This window comes from Erithacus rubecula, assembly GCF_903797595.1.
Source record: "Erithacus rubecula genome assembly, chromosome: 11".
NCBI classification, from domain to species: Eukaryota; Metazoa; Chordata; class Aves; order Passeriformes; family Muscicapidae; genus Erithacus; species Erithacus rubecula.
The window spans coordinates 16,661,961-16,679,899 of NC_136663.1; the positions used below are offsets into that span (position 1 = coordinate 16,661,961).

At 46.2% G+C, this 17,939-nt stretch overlaps 1 protein-coding gene across 1 annotated transcript in view; it reads right to left on the minus strand.

Annotated features, from left to right (window-relative positions):
• SGPP2 (sphingosine-1-phosphate phosphatase 2) overlaps nucleotides 1-9,571 on the minus strand; it is a 30,808-nt gene extending 21,237 nt beyond the window's left edge. The window contains exon 1 of the mRNA XM_079315673.1: nucleotides 9,311-9,571. Coding sequence (XP_079171799.1) covers nucleotides 9,311-9,508 — 198 coding nt within the window. The 5' untranslated portion in view covers nucleotides 9,509-9,571. The remainder of the gene's footprint in view (nucleotides 1-9,310) is intronic.
• Between the last annotated feature and the right edge of the window lie 8,368 nt (nucleotides 9,572-17,939).

Below are 17,939 nucleotides of genomic sequence, written 5' to 3' on the forward strand. Positions count from 1 at the left end.
CTTTTTAGTCCCTGCAGAACATAAGGCAGACAGTTTTCTATAGGTTTACAGAGTGTTGCTGTAGGGACACCTAGAGCCAACCAAAACCTCAAAAAAGTGGAGATGGAGACAAACAGAAACCACAAGAAAGCCTTCTTTAAATGTCATAACATTTTGTCCAGCTCTGCTGCTGGCAGCAAGTCCCTGTTGACCAGCACAGAGGACACATCCAGCTCCCAGCTGTTGTGCAAGCAAAGACAGCAGCAGGCACTCCTGGCCTAATGAGCAGGGATGTGCCTGGAACCATCAGCTGATGCAGAAGCAAGACAATCATTGCATGAGACAGAACAATGCTCAGGCTTCAAGCCAGAGAGTCACTGCACCTTCAGTGGTCTCAGGTAAAGGACCAGTGGGGAGCCCAAAAATCAGTCAGAATCCTGGCAGTACTTCAGCAGATTGTTAACTCTTTCCAAAAGGCCATTAGATAAAACTCTCAGCAAGGTACAATAGAAGAGCAGTGCTGCACAGCCAGCAGCAGCAGGGATGGCTGGAAGCAGCCAGGCTGAAAGGGGCTGTGCTTTGCACACCAGAGCCTGAGAGCACCCAGAGACAATGGGAAAGGTCCATGCAGGTCTCCAGCAATGCTGTCCCCCTGGGCACAATGCTCACCCAGCCAGCACATCCTGCATCAGTCTGAGTGCACCCAGAGCTCCCCTTCAGCCTGTACAGGATGGTCAGAGGCAGGTACACACATCTGCACACCAACCCAGCACACTGAAGCTGGAATGGGTTCAGAACACAATTCAGACACTTCAGTTTATGTGTGATGATTTAATTTTTTAATCTTCATATTATTTCCCTTCCACTCTGCCTAGTAGTTGGGAGATAGACTGAATTTCAGGTTTTATTTCTGCATCTTTCTCTAGAAGTAACATGATTAGCTTCCTTCCTTGTGCTGAAGGAACACACATAGAAGTAGCAGAATCTGCCAAGTCATTTAAAGTGGAATAACATAAGACTAGAGCTGACTGAGAATTTGTTTAGGCAATTCATAGAAAGAATCAAAGAAGAAAAAGTTGGTTGTGTTGTCTTCCTTAAAGAAAACTGTCTTAAAGAAACCAAAGTAAATGTCTTCCAGATGGAAAGGGTGCTGAGGTTGCTTGTGAAGGATCATGTCTACAGCCCCTGGAAAGGACAGCCTCACATTTCCTGACAGAGCCCAACCCAAGGCTGGCCCAGACTGTCCACCAAGGATGGGTGGCTTACACCCCACCACTCTGGTGGAGGTTTGCCTGACCTGTCCTTACTGAACCAGAGGTGGAAACTCCACTGCTTGCTCCAGGCAATCCCCAAGAGCTCTGCTCTCCTGCCACTCAGCTTGAAACTTTATTGCTGAAATTGAAACCTATGGTTATTTTCTTATCTACTGCAGACAAGGAACAAATTGTTTCCACCCTGTGAAGGGTGACACAGAAGGGTGTAATAAGCATCCAAAAATGGCATAACTGTCCTCTCTTCCACTCCCTAACAACCTGTGAAGTCTTACAGGGCTTACTGAGCATTTTCCAGACACAGCACCTAACGTGCCTCTCTTGAGTTACAGAGACCAAAGATCAGATGTGACACTTCAGCAAGGCTGAAGCAACAATGTCATTCATTTTGTGGGCAGTTTTTAGAGATTTGTCACCACTGAACTTTGTCAAACCTGTGATTTCAAACAACATTTTTTCCTCCATGAAATCTCTACCACACCTATTGTTCCATTCTACAGTTGAGTGTACACCTGCTTCTACCTGCACCTATTGAAGTACATTTTCAGCCATACCTTCAGCTTGACAAGACTGACTTTTGTTCTCATCCTCCAGCCTAACTGCATCTTCTAAATTCATCTCACAGGCATCATGCCTCTCATCTATGTTTCCAGCTAGTGATTTCCACGTGGCTGTGAAGCCTGCTCTGAAGAGACTCTCCTTACCTTCCATCAAAAGGTGTCCATGTGGCACTCAGGCTCACAGGCCCTTTGACTTCTCATTTCCTTTCTTAGCAGACACCTGGAGAGTTGACATCCACAATTCAGAGAATCATGGAACAGTTTGGGTTGGAAGGGGACCTTTAAAGACTCTCTAGTCAAACCTCAAACCTACCAGCTCATGCACTTTGGAGCTTTAGCTTGTTGCTATTGAAAAGGCAAGACAGTCTGACTTTCCTCCACACAGTGGGATGAGGATTATGTTTCACTCCTTTTCTTGCAGTATAATTTTGAGGAACTGCAAGAGATCTACCTTTCACCATGATCTTTTTGAGCACACACCTTTCCAACACTGAGGGTCACACCTCTGCATTTATTTCCTTGCCTGCTCTTTATGGAAAGCTGCTCCTCTCATGGCCACTCCAGTTGCTGGAACAGCTCCCCAGAAGCCCAGCTCTGACAGTTTTGTTATGAATCACTGATGTGTGTCAGCAGCATTTTTCTGCCAAGAAAGCTGCACAACAGCAGCATAGATAGGGCTGTGCACTTCTCCTTGATGAGCTCACCCCTGCATTCCCTGAGCCCTGCTTTGCCAGGCAGAAGCTGGGCACTTGGACACAGCTGTTTCAGCTCCCTGACAGATGTGGGTGAGCTTCAGCATCCTCCCACATTCCAGGAAGAACTGGCCAATTTGTGCAATATGGAAACAACAGGGCAAGAGAGGCAGGCGAGGGAAGGGCAGAAGGAAAAGATGATACAACTTCCTCCCTGTTTTGCACTGGAAGAACAGGTTTATTTAATTGCATTTTAATTTACGAGAATTAGACTGCAATTTTGTGGGGTGCAACACAGAGGCTGCACCTGGAAGTGCTTGAGGAAGGGATTTTAAGGATTAGGTAGCACCAGTGTCTGTGGACAGAGGGAGGAAAAGGCAAGTTAAGAAACAGAGAGAGCAAATTTTAGCCAGTTCAGAAAGATGGGAATTCCAGCTTTAAAACAGATATCAGATTCCTCTGAAACTTACTGTACTTCATATTTACAAAGGTACAGTGTTACTAAAACTGGTTTTGGGTAGAAGGATGTGCCACAAAGCAGCAGTTTTCCAGCTGCACAGCATTAGATGGTCACCCTGCCCACACACTCCCCCATCTCCCTCGAGCACCACCACCTGAGTTTTGACTTCCTGCCAAAACCAAAGGAGTCAGAGTGCTACTGGAGCCTGCATGGCTGCTGGAGACCCAAGGGGTTCTGCAGAGTTAGAGGAGGAAATGGGAAGACACTTTTACCCCAGCACGCCAGGTCTGATGAGATCCTCAAGAGAAGCTTAGCCTAACCTAATTCAGCCCAGCAGAAACTTGCAGAAATGGCAAATGACCATGGAGAACCAGGATCTCACTGCTATATTTCTTTTCAGGGCAAAATTGCTCATTCTCACCTTAAGATTTTATTTCAGAAATTAACTATAGCCTGGAAGTTTGACACAACAAGTTAATCACTTATTTTTACCCAGCAGCATCATGAATCCAGTCAGCTAATTTTTCACAAAGATTAGCTCCATGGCAGAGGTCTGTTCTGAGAGGCACAGAGCAGCAAGGCTTCTGGAGTGTAAACATAGCAACACCATACCATTTTCAGAAAACTAAACTATTTTAATCTCCTACAATCAGGCACCAGCACAGGGTGAAGTGCCTTCTTTGCCAGCAGATATTTCCAGGATTCGAGTCAAAGAGTAGTTTTTTAGGGTAGAACCAAAGAGAGCTTTGGGTTAAGTACCATCCCATAAACACAAGTGCCTTGTCCATGCACTCCCACAGGGCACAGACCCTGTAAGGAGGGAGGGATGTGCTCCAATTGCAGCTGTGAGAGGCACATGGGAGAACAACTCAGCAGCCAGCCCGCCCCTGGGAGGAGAGCTGCAGATAAGATGTTCTTAATTCTCTTGCTGCCTCATTATTAGCTGCAATTAGTGGAGGCCCTGCTGATGACAGCTCTGTTTCTGGTGGAGAAACACACCAGGAGACCAACACAAAACCTGATGTTGCAAAGTGCTGCTCCAAGTCCTAGATCTCCCACCCCACTGAATGGGCACTCCCCAGCCAGCAGTGCTTGGCACAGCCCTGGGGACACTTTTTGGGAGCTGCTTGCAAGATTTAGAGCATTTCAGTCAGTCTCAGTTCAAAATTCACCCTGGCACCTCACACCTGCAGATGACATGGCCAACAGCTGCCCTTCTGTAAGGATTCCTCCTCCTCCCCAGACCTTCCTTTCAGCCTTTTGCTTGCTCTGCCCTTTGTTTCATGCCACAGATCCTGGTGGGTGGGCTGCATGTGTCAGAGAACAGGCTCCTCACTGCTGATGCCTCTGGGTCCTTCCCACTGCAAACATCCAGGCTTTGCCCTTGTGGCACAGCTGAGGTGTCTGACACTGACTCCTCCTGTAAAATAAAGTACCCCAGCATTTTCACTTCTCAAAGGGAAATGGCAATGGGCAACACTAAAGACACTACACCCCTTAAACTGGTTGACCTAAGAAAGCAATCATAATTCCATCCAGTGGAGCAAGCTGCAGAGGGGATAAAATAATGACCTGGCCTGGGGTGATAGTGATCACTTCCCATGTGCCAGAACCCACAGGCTCAGGGAACCCTATTAACAGTGGCTTGCAACTGCCAGCTGTCTTCAAATGGAAGGATTAAACATTTCTTATTTTTATATCTGTTAATAAATATTCCAAAATTTTAGTAATAAAATAAATAAACCAGCAATTTAGCTCCATATTAAAGCATTCACAGTCCTCTATATCTAGACCAATAGCAGTTTACCTTGGGAAAGTAATTTACATGTGCTACCAAACTGGACTGATATGAAACCCTTCAAAGAAGGAAAGTGAACAGATACTTTAAATAAAATTTTCACTACCTGCACCCTCTGGACCTCAGATTTACTTGCCGTAGCAATCATTAGTCACCTTCCACTGCCCAAATGACCCATACACATTCGCTGCAGAGCACAAAAACAAGGTAAATTAAAAGAACTGGCTGCCCAAAGGAATTTTCCAGAACACATTTTCTCTGGCTTCTTGTCTGTTAAATCTACTCCTGTTCTCCAGAGACCCAAACGAGAAAAACGACATCAGATTAACTTTTATTATTCTGGCTGATATCTGAACTAATGGCCCAAGACATTCAGCAGAATTATAAAGCAGTAAGTGGCTCACCTCCAAGCACTGGAATTAATCCTAGGATCCTGACAGCTCCTCATTATGAGGTCCAGTGGCCTCCAAAAAGATGACTCAGGGTGTGAGCCAGGAAGCACTGAGTCATGAAGCACATCATCATCATCATGGGTGTAAGGACCTGGGTGCCAGCACTGCCCCTCATGTGCCCCTGTGCCAGCACCCAGCCTCTCAGCAGCAGGCACCCCACAGGATATCTATTGCAATCAGCAATAAATCACCAACTTCTGTTAGCTCCAGCTGTTTCTGCAGCAAGATCCTGAAGATGAGATGGTAAACTGCACACACCTGCCTTTGCAGCCTGTTCTCCAGAGAGGATGCAAGGCTGCTGCTCCCTGAGGAGAGGCAAACAGACTCTCACAGCCATGCACTACCTGAATCTTGGATGTGACTCTGTCACCTTCCAAAGGATCATCACTCAGGGCTGGCTAAAACCCTCCTGTGAAAACATCTCTCTCAGAAATTAACACTGTCCCTCACTGGCTGCTTCAACCATAAACTGAGAATTGCACACACAAGGATGCTCCAGCTCCCTCGGCAGCCAGGCCAGGCAGGGAGATCTGGCCACAGAGTGGCAGAGCACAGGAGTGATGCTGGGGAATGGGAGCCTTGTGCTCAGCCCATTGAAACAGGAAACTGGCTCTCATGTTTCCCCAGCTCCCAAAAGTTCAGCTGTATTCTCTAGGGAGACAAAGTGTTAGCACTTGAGACAGAAATGCCTTGCTGTCTATTCTCCTAGCAGTGCTCGTGGGGTTTTTTCACAAGGGTTTGCCTCTCCTGCTGAGCCTATCTCAGCTACCACCAACATACTGCTGCATGGAAAGGGAAACAACATGAAACAAAGTAAGCCTGCAAAACAATTTAAAAAGATAAACAAGTTTCTGAGACTGATGCAAAAATCTATTGAAAGGGACCACCACAGAAGAGAGACCTTAACTCAGGCTCTAGAGCAGGCATGCTTCAAATTACCCATCACAGCAAAACCAGTGTTTTAATCTATATCCCACAAGTAAGTGACCACCTTTTTGAGGATTGTAATACAACTGAGATGGATGTGCAGTTTGTACCTACCTTCTCAGGATGTTATCCTGATTATTATCCTCCTCACCTACGGCATGAGCAAGAACCACTGAACATCAGTCAGTTTGTAAACATTGCACCAGTTCAGAGCAGTTCTGACAGTTAAGGAATAACTACAGTGTAAACATGAACTGTACTCTCCCAAAGGCAGGAAGACAGATCTCAAGATGATAAAGCTTCTGGGAAAGGAAGAATGGAGAAAGACAAACAAATCTCTACAAAGAACTTTGAATAGAAGGTTTTTTTTCCTTTGTACCCTTTCATTCAGGCTATCAATTTCTGGAGCAAAAGTCCACCAGGAGATTAGAGATAAGCAAAGCTCCACTTTTGAAATATATGTGGCTATTATTTGGCCACTCACAGAACACCAACTTCAGGTAGTAAGTTGGTGCTTCTAAGAGCACAGCTTGAGGATTTCCTACAAAGTGTCAGGAAAAGATGCCTTTTAGCAGCTCCAGAAATAAATTCCTTGTGAAACAAACTAATAAGAGAAAGTGGTACAGAAAAGAAATTAGTATTAGCCAGAGACAGGATAATTACAAGAAGTTGCTCTCTTGTCTTCTGCAGTAATAAACCCAGACAATTTCTCCACTAAAAGCCCATAGATTCAATATTTACTCCTAGCCAGGACATAAACCCAGCTAGTGTGCTGGACTAGCACCATTCTGTACAGACACAGACATCAGAGTTTGCACCTGAGGTATTAAGAAGTGATTCTAAATGATCTGGTGGCCAAGGAACATGAGGAACATGAGCTAGGTGACTTATTCATTATTTAATGAAGCCACAGCTGTCACATCTAAGCATTTCATTCCTTGTCTCATCTCATGGCAGCTGCTGTGGGTCAGGCAGGACTGATTTACAAAGATTCAGACACACAGCCACTCAGGCTACTATTAGCCACTGCAATCAGGCCTTGTGGCTTTTTTTTTTAAACACACATTTAATCTCCAGGTCATACATAAACGAAGATGATGATGAATCCCGAGCAATACTCCTGGCACAAACGTATGCAATAATTAAAACCTCCTTCTTCCAGAGGAAGAGCTGTTGGCTTTTTGGCCCCTTTGAGACATCCTCTCTCCTCAGTGCAGTATGGCATGTTCACCTACCAGGTGTGTCCATCCCCTCCCAAACTAGCAGCCCTCAGCTCCCTCTCCAGCTGAGCCACCCTGGCCCATCCAGCCCATGCCAGATGGAGGGGCCTGAGGGCTGGCACTGAAGGAAGGGGGGATGTCCTGGGGACATGGAGCTGTGACAGTCCCATTGTCTCATTCACATCTCACTGCATGCAATATGCTCTGTTTTTACAGGTATAACCTAGCAGCTGTCCAAGAACTTACATAGGAGAACCTGGGAACCTTTAAGACAGTTGTGACAGTAAAGACAAAGCAGTGTGCAAGTCACTACCCTGTAGAAATCAGCTGTCCTGATGACAAGAACTTTGAAACTCCCGAGTTGCAGAAAAGGATGGATGGGCACAGAGCCACACAAGGCTCCCGGAGGGAGATGCAGGAGCAGCACTTTAGCACCTTTCTGCAAACACCTGCAGCTAGCAGCAAGAGAATGCCATGTCCATAGAGAACTCACGGCCAAGGAATTTGCTATGCAAATGAGACTCCTAAACTGCTTATTTGCAGATACATCAGGGTAACCCCAGGTCATTTAGCAACAAAACAGAGGGTCTGAGCCTTGAGTTAAGGGAGATCCAAATTCACTCTTCACATTTCTTGTCAGGTTGCAGAAGACCCTCCTTGTAAAAGTGGACTTGTCACTCCCAGTTTCAATCAAATGGAACAGGGAGAGCCTGTCTTTATAATTCCAGCACTTCTCTGAACACTGTTCAATCTATTACTCCCATCTCCTTTTTGGGAGTCTTTGAACCCAATTTTCATGTTTCAGAAGTCAATGTCATAATTCTGTGGTAACAAACTCTTCTGCATTTATCTCCAAGTTTCTTGGAGTCTCACCCAGAATGCATTCACCCTTCACATAAAGGTAATTGTGCCTTACTTCATGAAACCCAAAGCAATTGCTCAAGGTGAACAGCTGCATTCATGGAGCATTAACTTGGGCAGGATTTTAGTATCAACACTGTCACATGAACTACGTCACTGTTCAAAAGAAAGCAGTGACAATAAATCTTTTAGTGAATAGTCTGCATAGTTTACCCAAAATAGAGCTTACTGTACTTCAGAAGTGAACAGACTGAACTACATCTAATTGAGAAAGAGTCAAGCAGCGGCTAAGAAGAATTTTTGATGCTTGAAATGGGAAGCTGAGCACTGGATGTGGAAAAGGGAAGAGTAAAATAGTACAGTAGGGAAGGAGAGGTAGAGTTGTGACATTCATAGCTGGTCCATGAATAGTTTATCTTGCAGGTAGAGTTTGGAATCCCATTATCACACCTGCTTTCCAAAAGGCACCACAAAGCAATCTGCTAATGAATCCAGTCATTACAGTAAGAGAAAAAGCAGGTCGTCCGACCTGTACACATGGGTTGCATCATACCCTTCCCTGTTCCCTTCAGATTCACAGGGGAATTACAGACCGTGCCGGGAAACGCCGCGACCTGCCTGGCCGGGGGGAAGCGCAGGAGCGGAGCCCGTCTCCATCAGGAGGGATGAGCCCTCGGGGCGCAGGGCGGCCACAGGGCCGGGGGCACAGGGCCGGGGGCACAGGGCCGGGGGCACAGGGCCGGGGGCGGCAGGTGCGCCCCGCACAGAGAGACACCCGCCGGGAACGGAGCCGCTCCTCCTCAGCCGCATCCCGGGGCCAGGCTGCAGTGTCCCTCGGCCCTTCTGCAGGAGCCCCGCTCGCACCGACCGCCCCATCCCGGGGGAGCGCGGAGAGCTCCGAGACTGGCGGGGCCGGGATGCAGCGGGGCTGCGGCAGCGCGCAGCGCTCCCCGCCCGCAGCCCGAGCCCTTTTCCCTCCTGCCGGCCCGGGCAGGCGGCGGGATGCGGGGGGACTCTCCCGGGGCGGCTCTGCTGAGTCACAGCCGCTCCCCTCTCGCTCCCTCACTCATTCACTCAGTCGCTCGCTCACCTGCGGGCCGGGCACAGCGCGGCCGGAGCCGGCCGAGCATCGCGGCGCGCCCGCTCCATTGCAGGCACGGCGCTCCCGGGGCCCCTCCGCGGGGTCGCCGCTGCCTCCGCGCTCCTCGCCAGCTGGGAAGAGTCCGCAGGAGCGCTGGAAGCGCGCCACGGGCTGGGAGCTGCGCAGGGTGCCCAGCAGGCGGGCCATGCTGCCGCCAGCTCCGCGCAGCGCGGCCGCAGCGCGCCCCGCCGGCCGCGGGGCCGCGGGCAGGTGCGATTGCCCCGCCCCTCCCGCACAGGTGCGATTGCCCCGCCCCGCCCCTCCCGCACAGGTGCGATTGCCCCGCCCCTCCTGCACAGGTGTGATGCTCTGCCCCGCCCCTCCCGCACAGGTGCGATTGGCCCGCCCCTCCCGCACAGGTGCGATTGCCCCGCCCCTCCCGCACAGGTGCGATTGGCCCGCCCCGCCCCTCCCGCACAGGTGCGATTGCCCCGCCCCTCCTGCACAGGTGTGATGCTCTGCCCCGCCCCTCCCGCACAGGTGTGATTGTCCCGTCCCGCTCCTTCTGCACAGGTGTGATACTTCACCCCGCCCGTCCCGCACAGGTGCGATTGCCCCGCCCGTCCCGCACAGGTGTGATGTTCCGCCCCGCCCCTCCCGCACAGGTGAGATTGCCCCTCCCCTCCCCTCCCGCACAGGAGCCCTTCCCCGCCCGGGAGCGCCCCTTGCCGGCCGGGCCCTGCGCTTCCCCTCCCCGGCTCCCAACCCCACACTCCCCCCTGGCATGTTCCTTTTCTTTGGTGTTTCTCCTGCCAGGATGTTCTTCCTGCTGTCTTCTTAACGTGATAATAGAATTCCCTGAATCACAGCAAGATCTTTGGGAAAAACACTTAGATGTGGATGCCATGCTGCGTGGGCTCATCTTTCATCAATTCATCTCACAGGTGTAAAATACTGAGCTGTGTCCAGTTTGATTTTGTCTTGTTTTGAAATCAGCTTTTATTTATTTTCCCAAATATTTGCATACCTACATTGTACACATCACATGTACACATACACCTATAAGCATACATCTCTAAATATTTTCTCCACTTAATGCAGCTATGGAGTTTCCTGAAGAAAAAGAGGACTTATCACTTGGAAGGTGCCTCCAAGTTCTCGGGCTGCAAACCTTGCTGCAGGTGGTCCTTGCTGATTCCTACTTCTGAAACATTTAGCACCTCAGTTCCATCAATAATTTTTTTTCTTTTTAGAACAGCCCATTTCTATTCCCATAAATACATTTTGTAAAAGGATTGCACAATCATCATTTGCTCAACATAGACTTGTTTAAAGTTTGTTGCTTTTTTTTTCATTCTCAAATTCCCCCAATCGTGCAAGATTGCATCAAGGGGTTTTTTTTCTAGTGTGCTTGGAAACCAAAGCCACGTTTTCTTTTTAGCAAGTCAGTGTGTTCCTGTGACAGTTTGTGGGAGATGCTCACTCAGGCCCCAGAGTGCCACTGCTCTCGATATGGCAGAGTCATCTCATCACCCAGCCTGGGCTGGGGCGAGGCCAGCCCATGGCCAGGGGCACACAGCCTCTGTGAGGAATCCCAGGCACAGCTCTTCATCACCCCCATCCACACTCCAGGGCAGACTCCAGATCTCATCAAACTGTTTGTATGATTCATTTTATTTTATCTTCTCCAAATGCAATCTTCTGTCAGTAGAGGTTTGCCCAGCCTCAGGTGACATCATGTGTGGGTGCTTTCCTCACTGCTGCACACTCAGCCCTGGCCATGACAGGGCTCCCCTGCCAGCAGAACCAGCTCACAGGGACTGAGCAGAGGGGCAGCCCGTGCAGGTTATGTGTTTGTACTCTTTTACTTGGGGAAATTATTTATTGTTTACCTCTGGGTCTGTTTTTCAATAGCTGTAAAATTTAAAAGGTGCACTCATAAGTATCTGGGAAACATTTGTTGTCTTTTTCCTGATCCTTGGATATGTGAAAAATCTACAGGTATGGAATTTTAATTAAAAATTGTATTTATATTGCTTAACTCCTTCTACACAGACTGACTTCAGTAAGGCTGAATGCATTCAGAACATAGTCCATTGTTATTTTCACTGTGCTGCAGAAAGAGTCTTCAAAACTATTTCATTCTTATTTTTTCCACCTATATGTCAACATGTACAAAAATCTCTGACATGTTAATTTGAAGAGTAAAATTACACTCCTGCTGGTGCAGCTGGGAGCCTTGCCACTGATGCCAGTGGGATAGGATCTCAGCCAGAGACACAGTGCAGAGCAGGAAGGCAGGAATGAAAGGGCATGGCTGGGGCCAGCACTTGGTGGGTATCTTAAAACATCTCTTTGCCAACCACAAGTCAATATTTATCTGATCTGCCTACATAGTTATGTCATTATAATACTTCCCAGGTATTAAAATAGAACTAAGTGCTTACAGCCAGCTTCTCCCTAATTCCTTCTCAGGTGCACACTTAGGTTAGTGGGCGTGTGTCTCAGTGAGGATGTCAGCATCCAGCTGAGGGGAATTCAGGTTTTATTAATCAAGATTACTCTAAAGTTAATAGAAAAAAAAAATAAGGGGGAAATTTCTACTTGTTTATTTTAATATGCCTTATCCAGTCTTGGAATCAACATGAGTGATTACAAGTACTACAAGAGCTGATAATGGAAGTTTGTGACCCTTTTTTTTGCCATGGAAAGTGAAGGGATTTGTGGGAGTAATGTTCCTAATATAGACTGATGTCTGGAGTGAAGGAAACTTTTCAGGTGCAGTTTCATAGAATTATAGAATATCCTGGCTGGAGGGGACTCAGAAGGATCACCAAAGCCCAACTGCTGGCCCTGCAGAGCCCCAAGAGTCACACCCTGTGCCTGAGAGCAGTGCCCAAAGGCTTCCTGGGCTCTGCAGGCTGGTGCTGTGGCCTCATCCCTGGGGAGCTGTTCAGTGCCCAACACCCACTGGGTGAGACAACTTTTCCTGGCATGCAGCTACCCCTGACTCAGCCTCCTGCTGCTCCTTCAGCTCCTGTGCCTGGGCACAAGGGCAGAGATCAGTGCCTGCCCCTCCACTCCCCTGCATGAGGAAGCTGCAGACTGTGATGAAGGCCTCCCCTCAGTCTCTGCACCAGGCTGAATGAGCCAGGTGACCTCAGCTGTTTCTCACGTGGCTTCCCTGCTAGACCATTCAGCATCTTCCTAAGTTTAGGACACGAAGAAAACTCATTAGTGGCTTTTGGACATTTTCTTAGGAAGATAATGATCAATCCAATCAAACTGCCTCTAACACCTCCCCTCAACCAATTTTTTAACCAGTTAGCAAATACAAACAAAATCCATCTCAGGAGCAGAGGTTTTCCCAGACTTGTGCTCCTGTGGCTTTAGGGAAAAACAACAGTGCAGCAGAGACACGGCTTGAGCTGCCTGATGACCCCAGTAGAATACACTTATTTCCACTTTTGTCTATCCAGTACAGAACAGATATGGACACAGCTGCAGGATTCAGCAGCTTGGTCAGGGGGGAACAGGAGAAGGGAAATAGAGATGCTTCCAGGATGGAACAGAGGGTCATAGGAAAGACCACAGCACAGCAGTGGGAGGTGTTTGGGCCATGGACAGGATGGAGGATTTGAGAAGAAAAGCAAGGGCAGAAGACTGAAAATGTCTATTAATAGGAAAATGTAAAAATCTATAGGAACCTTATTTTACCATTTCTACTGCTCACAGAATGACCTGTTTACTCTTGCTCAAAGCAAGAGTATGAATCAATCATTTTCTATTCCTTTTATGAAACAATGTTCTAATGGCCTTTTCCAGAGACTTACCTTCCATTCCTCCTGATGGGCAAGAAAAATACTCAGGATTTGGCCCCTTGAAAGACTTGCAGTAGAAAGAACTCCCTAAATTTAACAATTAAAAAAAAATTAAAGAACTGTCCCACACTTTGCATGGCCCATATATATTTCCAGAGATTCAGAAAGGCAACCTTCTGTAAAACCAGTGGAACCAATTTTACTGCAAAAGACTAGATGAGTAGAATTCTGTGAGTGTTTAAAAGAAGTTATTTATATACTGTCCAGTAGCAAAAAAATAAAAAGCTTTTAAAACTTTATCTAGTGAAACTGCCTCATCCAGAGCCAAAATATCTCACTAATAGCTGGTCAGTATTTAGCTACATTTTCACAAGGGAAGAAAATCACCCCTGGGCTGAGGAAAAGCATGAAAGATGAGAATACAAAGGATTACTTTTGAGAAAGCTGAGAATAGTGCCTTGTGCTGAAGGCATTTCCTTAACAACAACGGGTGTCATTGTCATGATGCTGGATAATTTTGCCTTCAGCATCAACAAAGTTAAGAGTGAAGTACAAATTCCAGGGCTGGGGGTGGATGATGATGCTAGGAGAGCACAGCTCAGTTTTCAGATGTCAGCCTGAGTTTGCAATCCTGACAGCCAGATAAGCCTTGTTTACCCTCATAAACTGAGGGAATGGGTCTGGAGGAGCAAAATAGGAGCACAGCTTTTACTGTCATTCTACAGACAGCAGCCAATTTCATGTGGAAGATCACACTCAGAGTTACTTCAGCTGGGATGCCTCTGAGGAGGCTGTGGCTTGTTAGTTACAAACACAACTGTCAGAACTGTAGATTTCCAAACAACAAACCACTGAAATGACAGGAGCATGAACAAACTGAAGCCCCTGCTGAAAGAATTTCAGGGGGTAGAGAGGCACTGGATGATGAGATGTCTCTGTTCCAGGGTTATCTGCCTCAGCAGCATCTCTGATACCTGCAGGGGTGGTGGAGATTGGGCAGGGCAGAGCTGCAAACATCACTGGACCTGAGAGCACTGAACGTGGCAGTGACATGTGAGCTGTGCCAGAGGGAGGGGTGGCACCCAGAAAACACAGAGATCCTTTGGCTGTGAAATGAAGACAGGATTCTCAACTCACCAAGTACCACAGCATTGTACTTAAACAGGTTTGAACAAATTTTCTCTTCAGCTTCACCCCACTTGTTTTCATTTCCTCAGTCATTATCTCAACATACTCAGAGCTCAACCCTTACTTCCATCTTCCTTCACCAGTTTTTGGCAATTTGCATTTTTTACTCTTCATACTGAAAAAGAAACCATTAAAATGTGCATGCTTTAATACCACAAATTACAAGCACTCTTTTTATAAGACTTTTGCTTTTTCATTATATTTAGTTGATGAGTTACTGAACACATTATTTTGGATCTGAGACTTTCAGTACTGAATGTCAGACCCAACCACCCACTAACCTTGCAGGCAACAAAATGGAGCTGTCTCAGATTAGCTGGAGGAACTGAAATTTTGAAATATGGTGAAGAGATGAAAAAAATCTGTAGAAATTGTTCTTGGAAACCAATACATGAGAGATTATGGTTTCCATAGCACTTGAGGTTTTTTTGTTTTTGATTTAATGCTTATCAAAGGTCAAATAAAATCCAGTTTGAAGAAATGCTTTAAGAAAGAAAAAATTGCAGGAAAGGTCAATAAAGAAAGAATCACAACAGGAGTCTGCACAGCTGTAATGGGTCTCAAGTCTGCATATTTTGTAGGCCTTTTCTGATAAGAGGAAATGCTTTTTATGCCAATATCTTCATTAGTTTAGCTGAGTGACACAGAAAGATTTGAACCTGTGATACCTCTGCAGCCTGCAATGCACTGAACACACAGAAATTGTCATTGCACAGATGGTCAGAAAATGTAAAGCTCCAGCACATAGTCATGTGAAACACATCAGCCCTTTGGGTTCCCACCTGCTCATCAAGTCCTACAACTATAGATACGGAGGAAAATGGAACTGTAGAGCCATTTGTTAATAATTCTCACATAATTTTATTATAAAATCCTTATTTTATATATATTTTCAGTTTTAGAGAAAGTAAGTACAAAAGCAAAGCAAAGTTTAGAACTTGGGAAGATGAAAGCAGCTTCAAAAACAGCAAGAAAGGAAATGTGCTGAAGCTGTGTCTGCTGTCTTGGGTAGAAATAATTAACTTTTCTGTTTGCAGTGTAAGTAACCAGATAATTCCATGTAATTGCTTATGATTAGCATTGCTTGAAATGATATTGCTAATTTCCAGTGAAGATTAGCATGTTATTTAAATAATTATTCTGCACCATATCACTTGGACACTTCAATTGCATGTATATCTACTGTGAAATTCCTAGAGGTGTTCACAATGTGTCTGGTTATTTTTGTCTATGCCAGACCTTTGCTATTGCACTGCTTTAGGAAACAACAGCAGAAGAACAATTAATAATGTTGTATTGAAATGTTGAACTTCACCCCTGATAATGTTTTGAAACTTAACTATCATTAAGAATTGACCTGTCTGATTTCTTATTTAAAATACCATATACCAGCTCTCTGGGGAAAAAAAAAATCTGATCTTATGAATAACAGTCTAGGCTTAAAATGGTAAAAACTTCTCTTTCTCTGTGCTGAGTGTTGCCTCAATGGTGTTGAAACTGTGGAAAGGGCTTTTAGTGGTTTTTTTGCAGCAGCTCCCATGCTGCTGTCTGGTGATCTCTGCTTACAGCACTCAGTGCCTGCACTGAAGGGGTGGCACAAGGACAAGGGAGTTCAGCAGGTTCTGTGCATCATTCCTGTAAAAGGGCCTGGAGGGTCTTTGCTTTGGGTGGCAGCTCCAGATCCTTGCAAGCAGCTCCCCTGGAAATGGTCAGGCTGGTAACACACTTTGCTGAAGGGGCACGAGCACTGCTGGAGGGGCACAGCTGAGCAAACATCCTTTCCCTTGCTTGCTTTATTCTGAGACATCTCCTGGCATGGGCTCTTCAACAAATCCTCATGCAGCAAGTGTAAAAATGGAGACAAGGTTACAGTTCTCAAGCAATTATTATCAAATACAGAGTAATACCCTACTTTTTACAACTGTCTTTTCCTTCCAGAAGGCATTATTCTGGAAAAGTCAGCTTTGCTGAGCCCACAAGCACAGCAGGAAGCCTGAGCACAGTGTGCTGCCTCTGAGCAGCCAGTGCTAATGGGCAGCTCACAGCCTGCACACACAGAACTGAACAAAAACTGCAAAAGGAGCTGCTGATTTGAATCCTGCACCTTTTCTGGGGCACAAGTAATTGATACTCACTAGGGCTGGGGAGCAGAGGGTTATCCTGCCCTGCCAGAGACCACTTTCACAGGCCCTGTGTACACAGCATGTTCTCCATGGTTCTTCCCATGCTCAGAGCACAGGATGGATCTGAAGCCCTGTACCTCTCTGCCCCTTGGCAGCTTCTCCCTTGTGGCACCTTACATGCAATCACCAAACTGCCTGCCATCACCTCTACAGCTGCAGCTTCATGTCTCCCAAGTGTTTATCCCTGCATTATGGCAGCATGAGTCACTGCTGCAAACACTTGTTTGGGACTGGAGAGATGGAGGGATCTTTTCTTTTGTCTAAAATCTATTTGCAGCATGAGCTGGCCACTGCCAGGGCAGGTCAGCCTGGCCAGAAGGATTGCTTGGTCCCTGCAGAGACTCAGCCAACAAAAAGCATCCTGTGAAGGGCAACAGAGGCTTCTTGAATTATTTTATTTCAGGCAATTTATGGGATTCTGTGAAAACTCTGTTGAGGAGTGAACAGTCCAGAGAAAAAAGGGTGGGAGTGGAAAACGAGCAAATAAATGGATTGAGATTTGTGCAGCCAGTTCATAGGTTTATCTTTAGTTCATATATTTATTTTGCTTGCATGTTTGAACTTTGCATAACTAATGCCTTTCAAACTGCTAAAAAATACATACTCAGTCAATTCATTCAACTATGAACAGCTTTGAAATTTTCTACTTTTTATTCTATGCCACCCACATTACAGATGTCATCCAAAAAAACATAAATAGCTCTCGGGTTTTTCTGCTTTATTTCTACTATTTACATGAAAAAACTTAATGTCATTGATCCTATTTTAAAGACAGCAAAAAATCCCACATCCATATGTCAATGCTTTAACACTGATTGACTGGCAGAAAGCCAAGAGGATACATATGTACATTTTTTAAGGTATAGTAGATAGAAACAACCATTAGGAGGTCTGACAGCATTTACCTTGATTCATTAAAAATAATACAAGTTATCCACTTCAAATAGTGGAAGCTGTGAAATTAACTTTACAGGGCAGTGGGAAAAACCTGTGACTTAGCCCTGATTCTAGAAACTGCTACTCAGCTGCTCTTGAAGCAGGGGCCCTGCTATTCTGCTATTCTTACATGTGGATAAAAGAAGCTGACTGTTTCTTCCAGGTGTCACCAGTGTGTTTCCAGAGCCTGAGCCTGCCCTTCCTTTGAAAAACCCTTAGAAATGTGACCATCTTTGGACCAGTGGAAGGAAAAAAGGAAAAGGGGCCCATATGGAAGCCAGGAATACAGGGCAAAGCTCCATTTAGAGACTCCTCTGTGGAGACACCACTGAACTGGAGCTTGCCTGGGCAGCTCCCTCATCCCTCTCAGAATAGAATCATAAACGATTTTTCATCTCTCATAAATTACAATAGGAGTGATTTTCTACTATACTTGGAGTGATTTTCTACTATACCTCATTCCAGACCAAACATTTCACTGTTGGAATGCATTTAAATATCACCAAATTG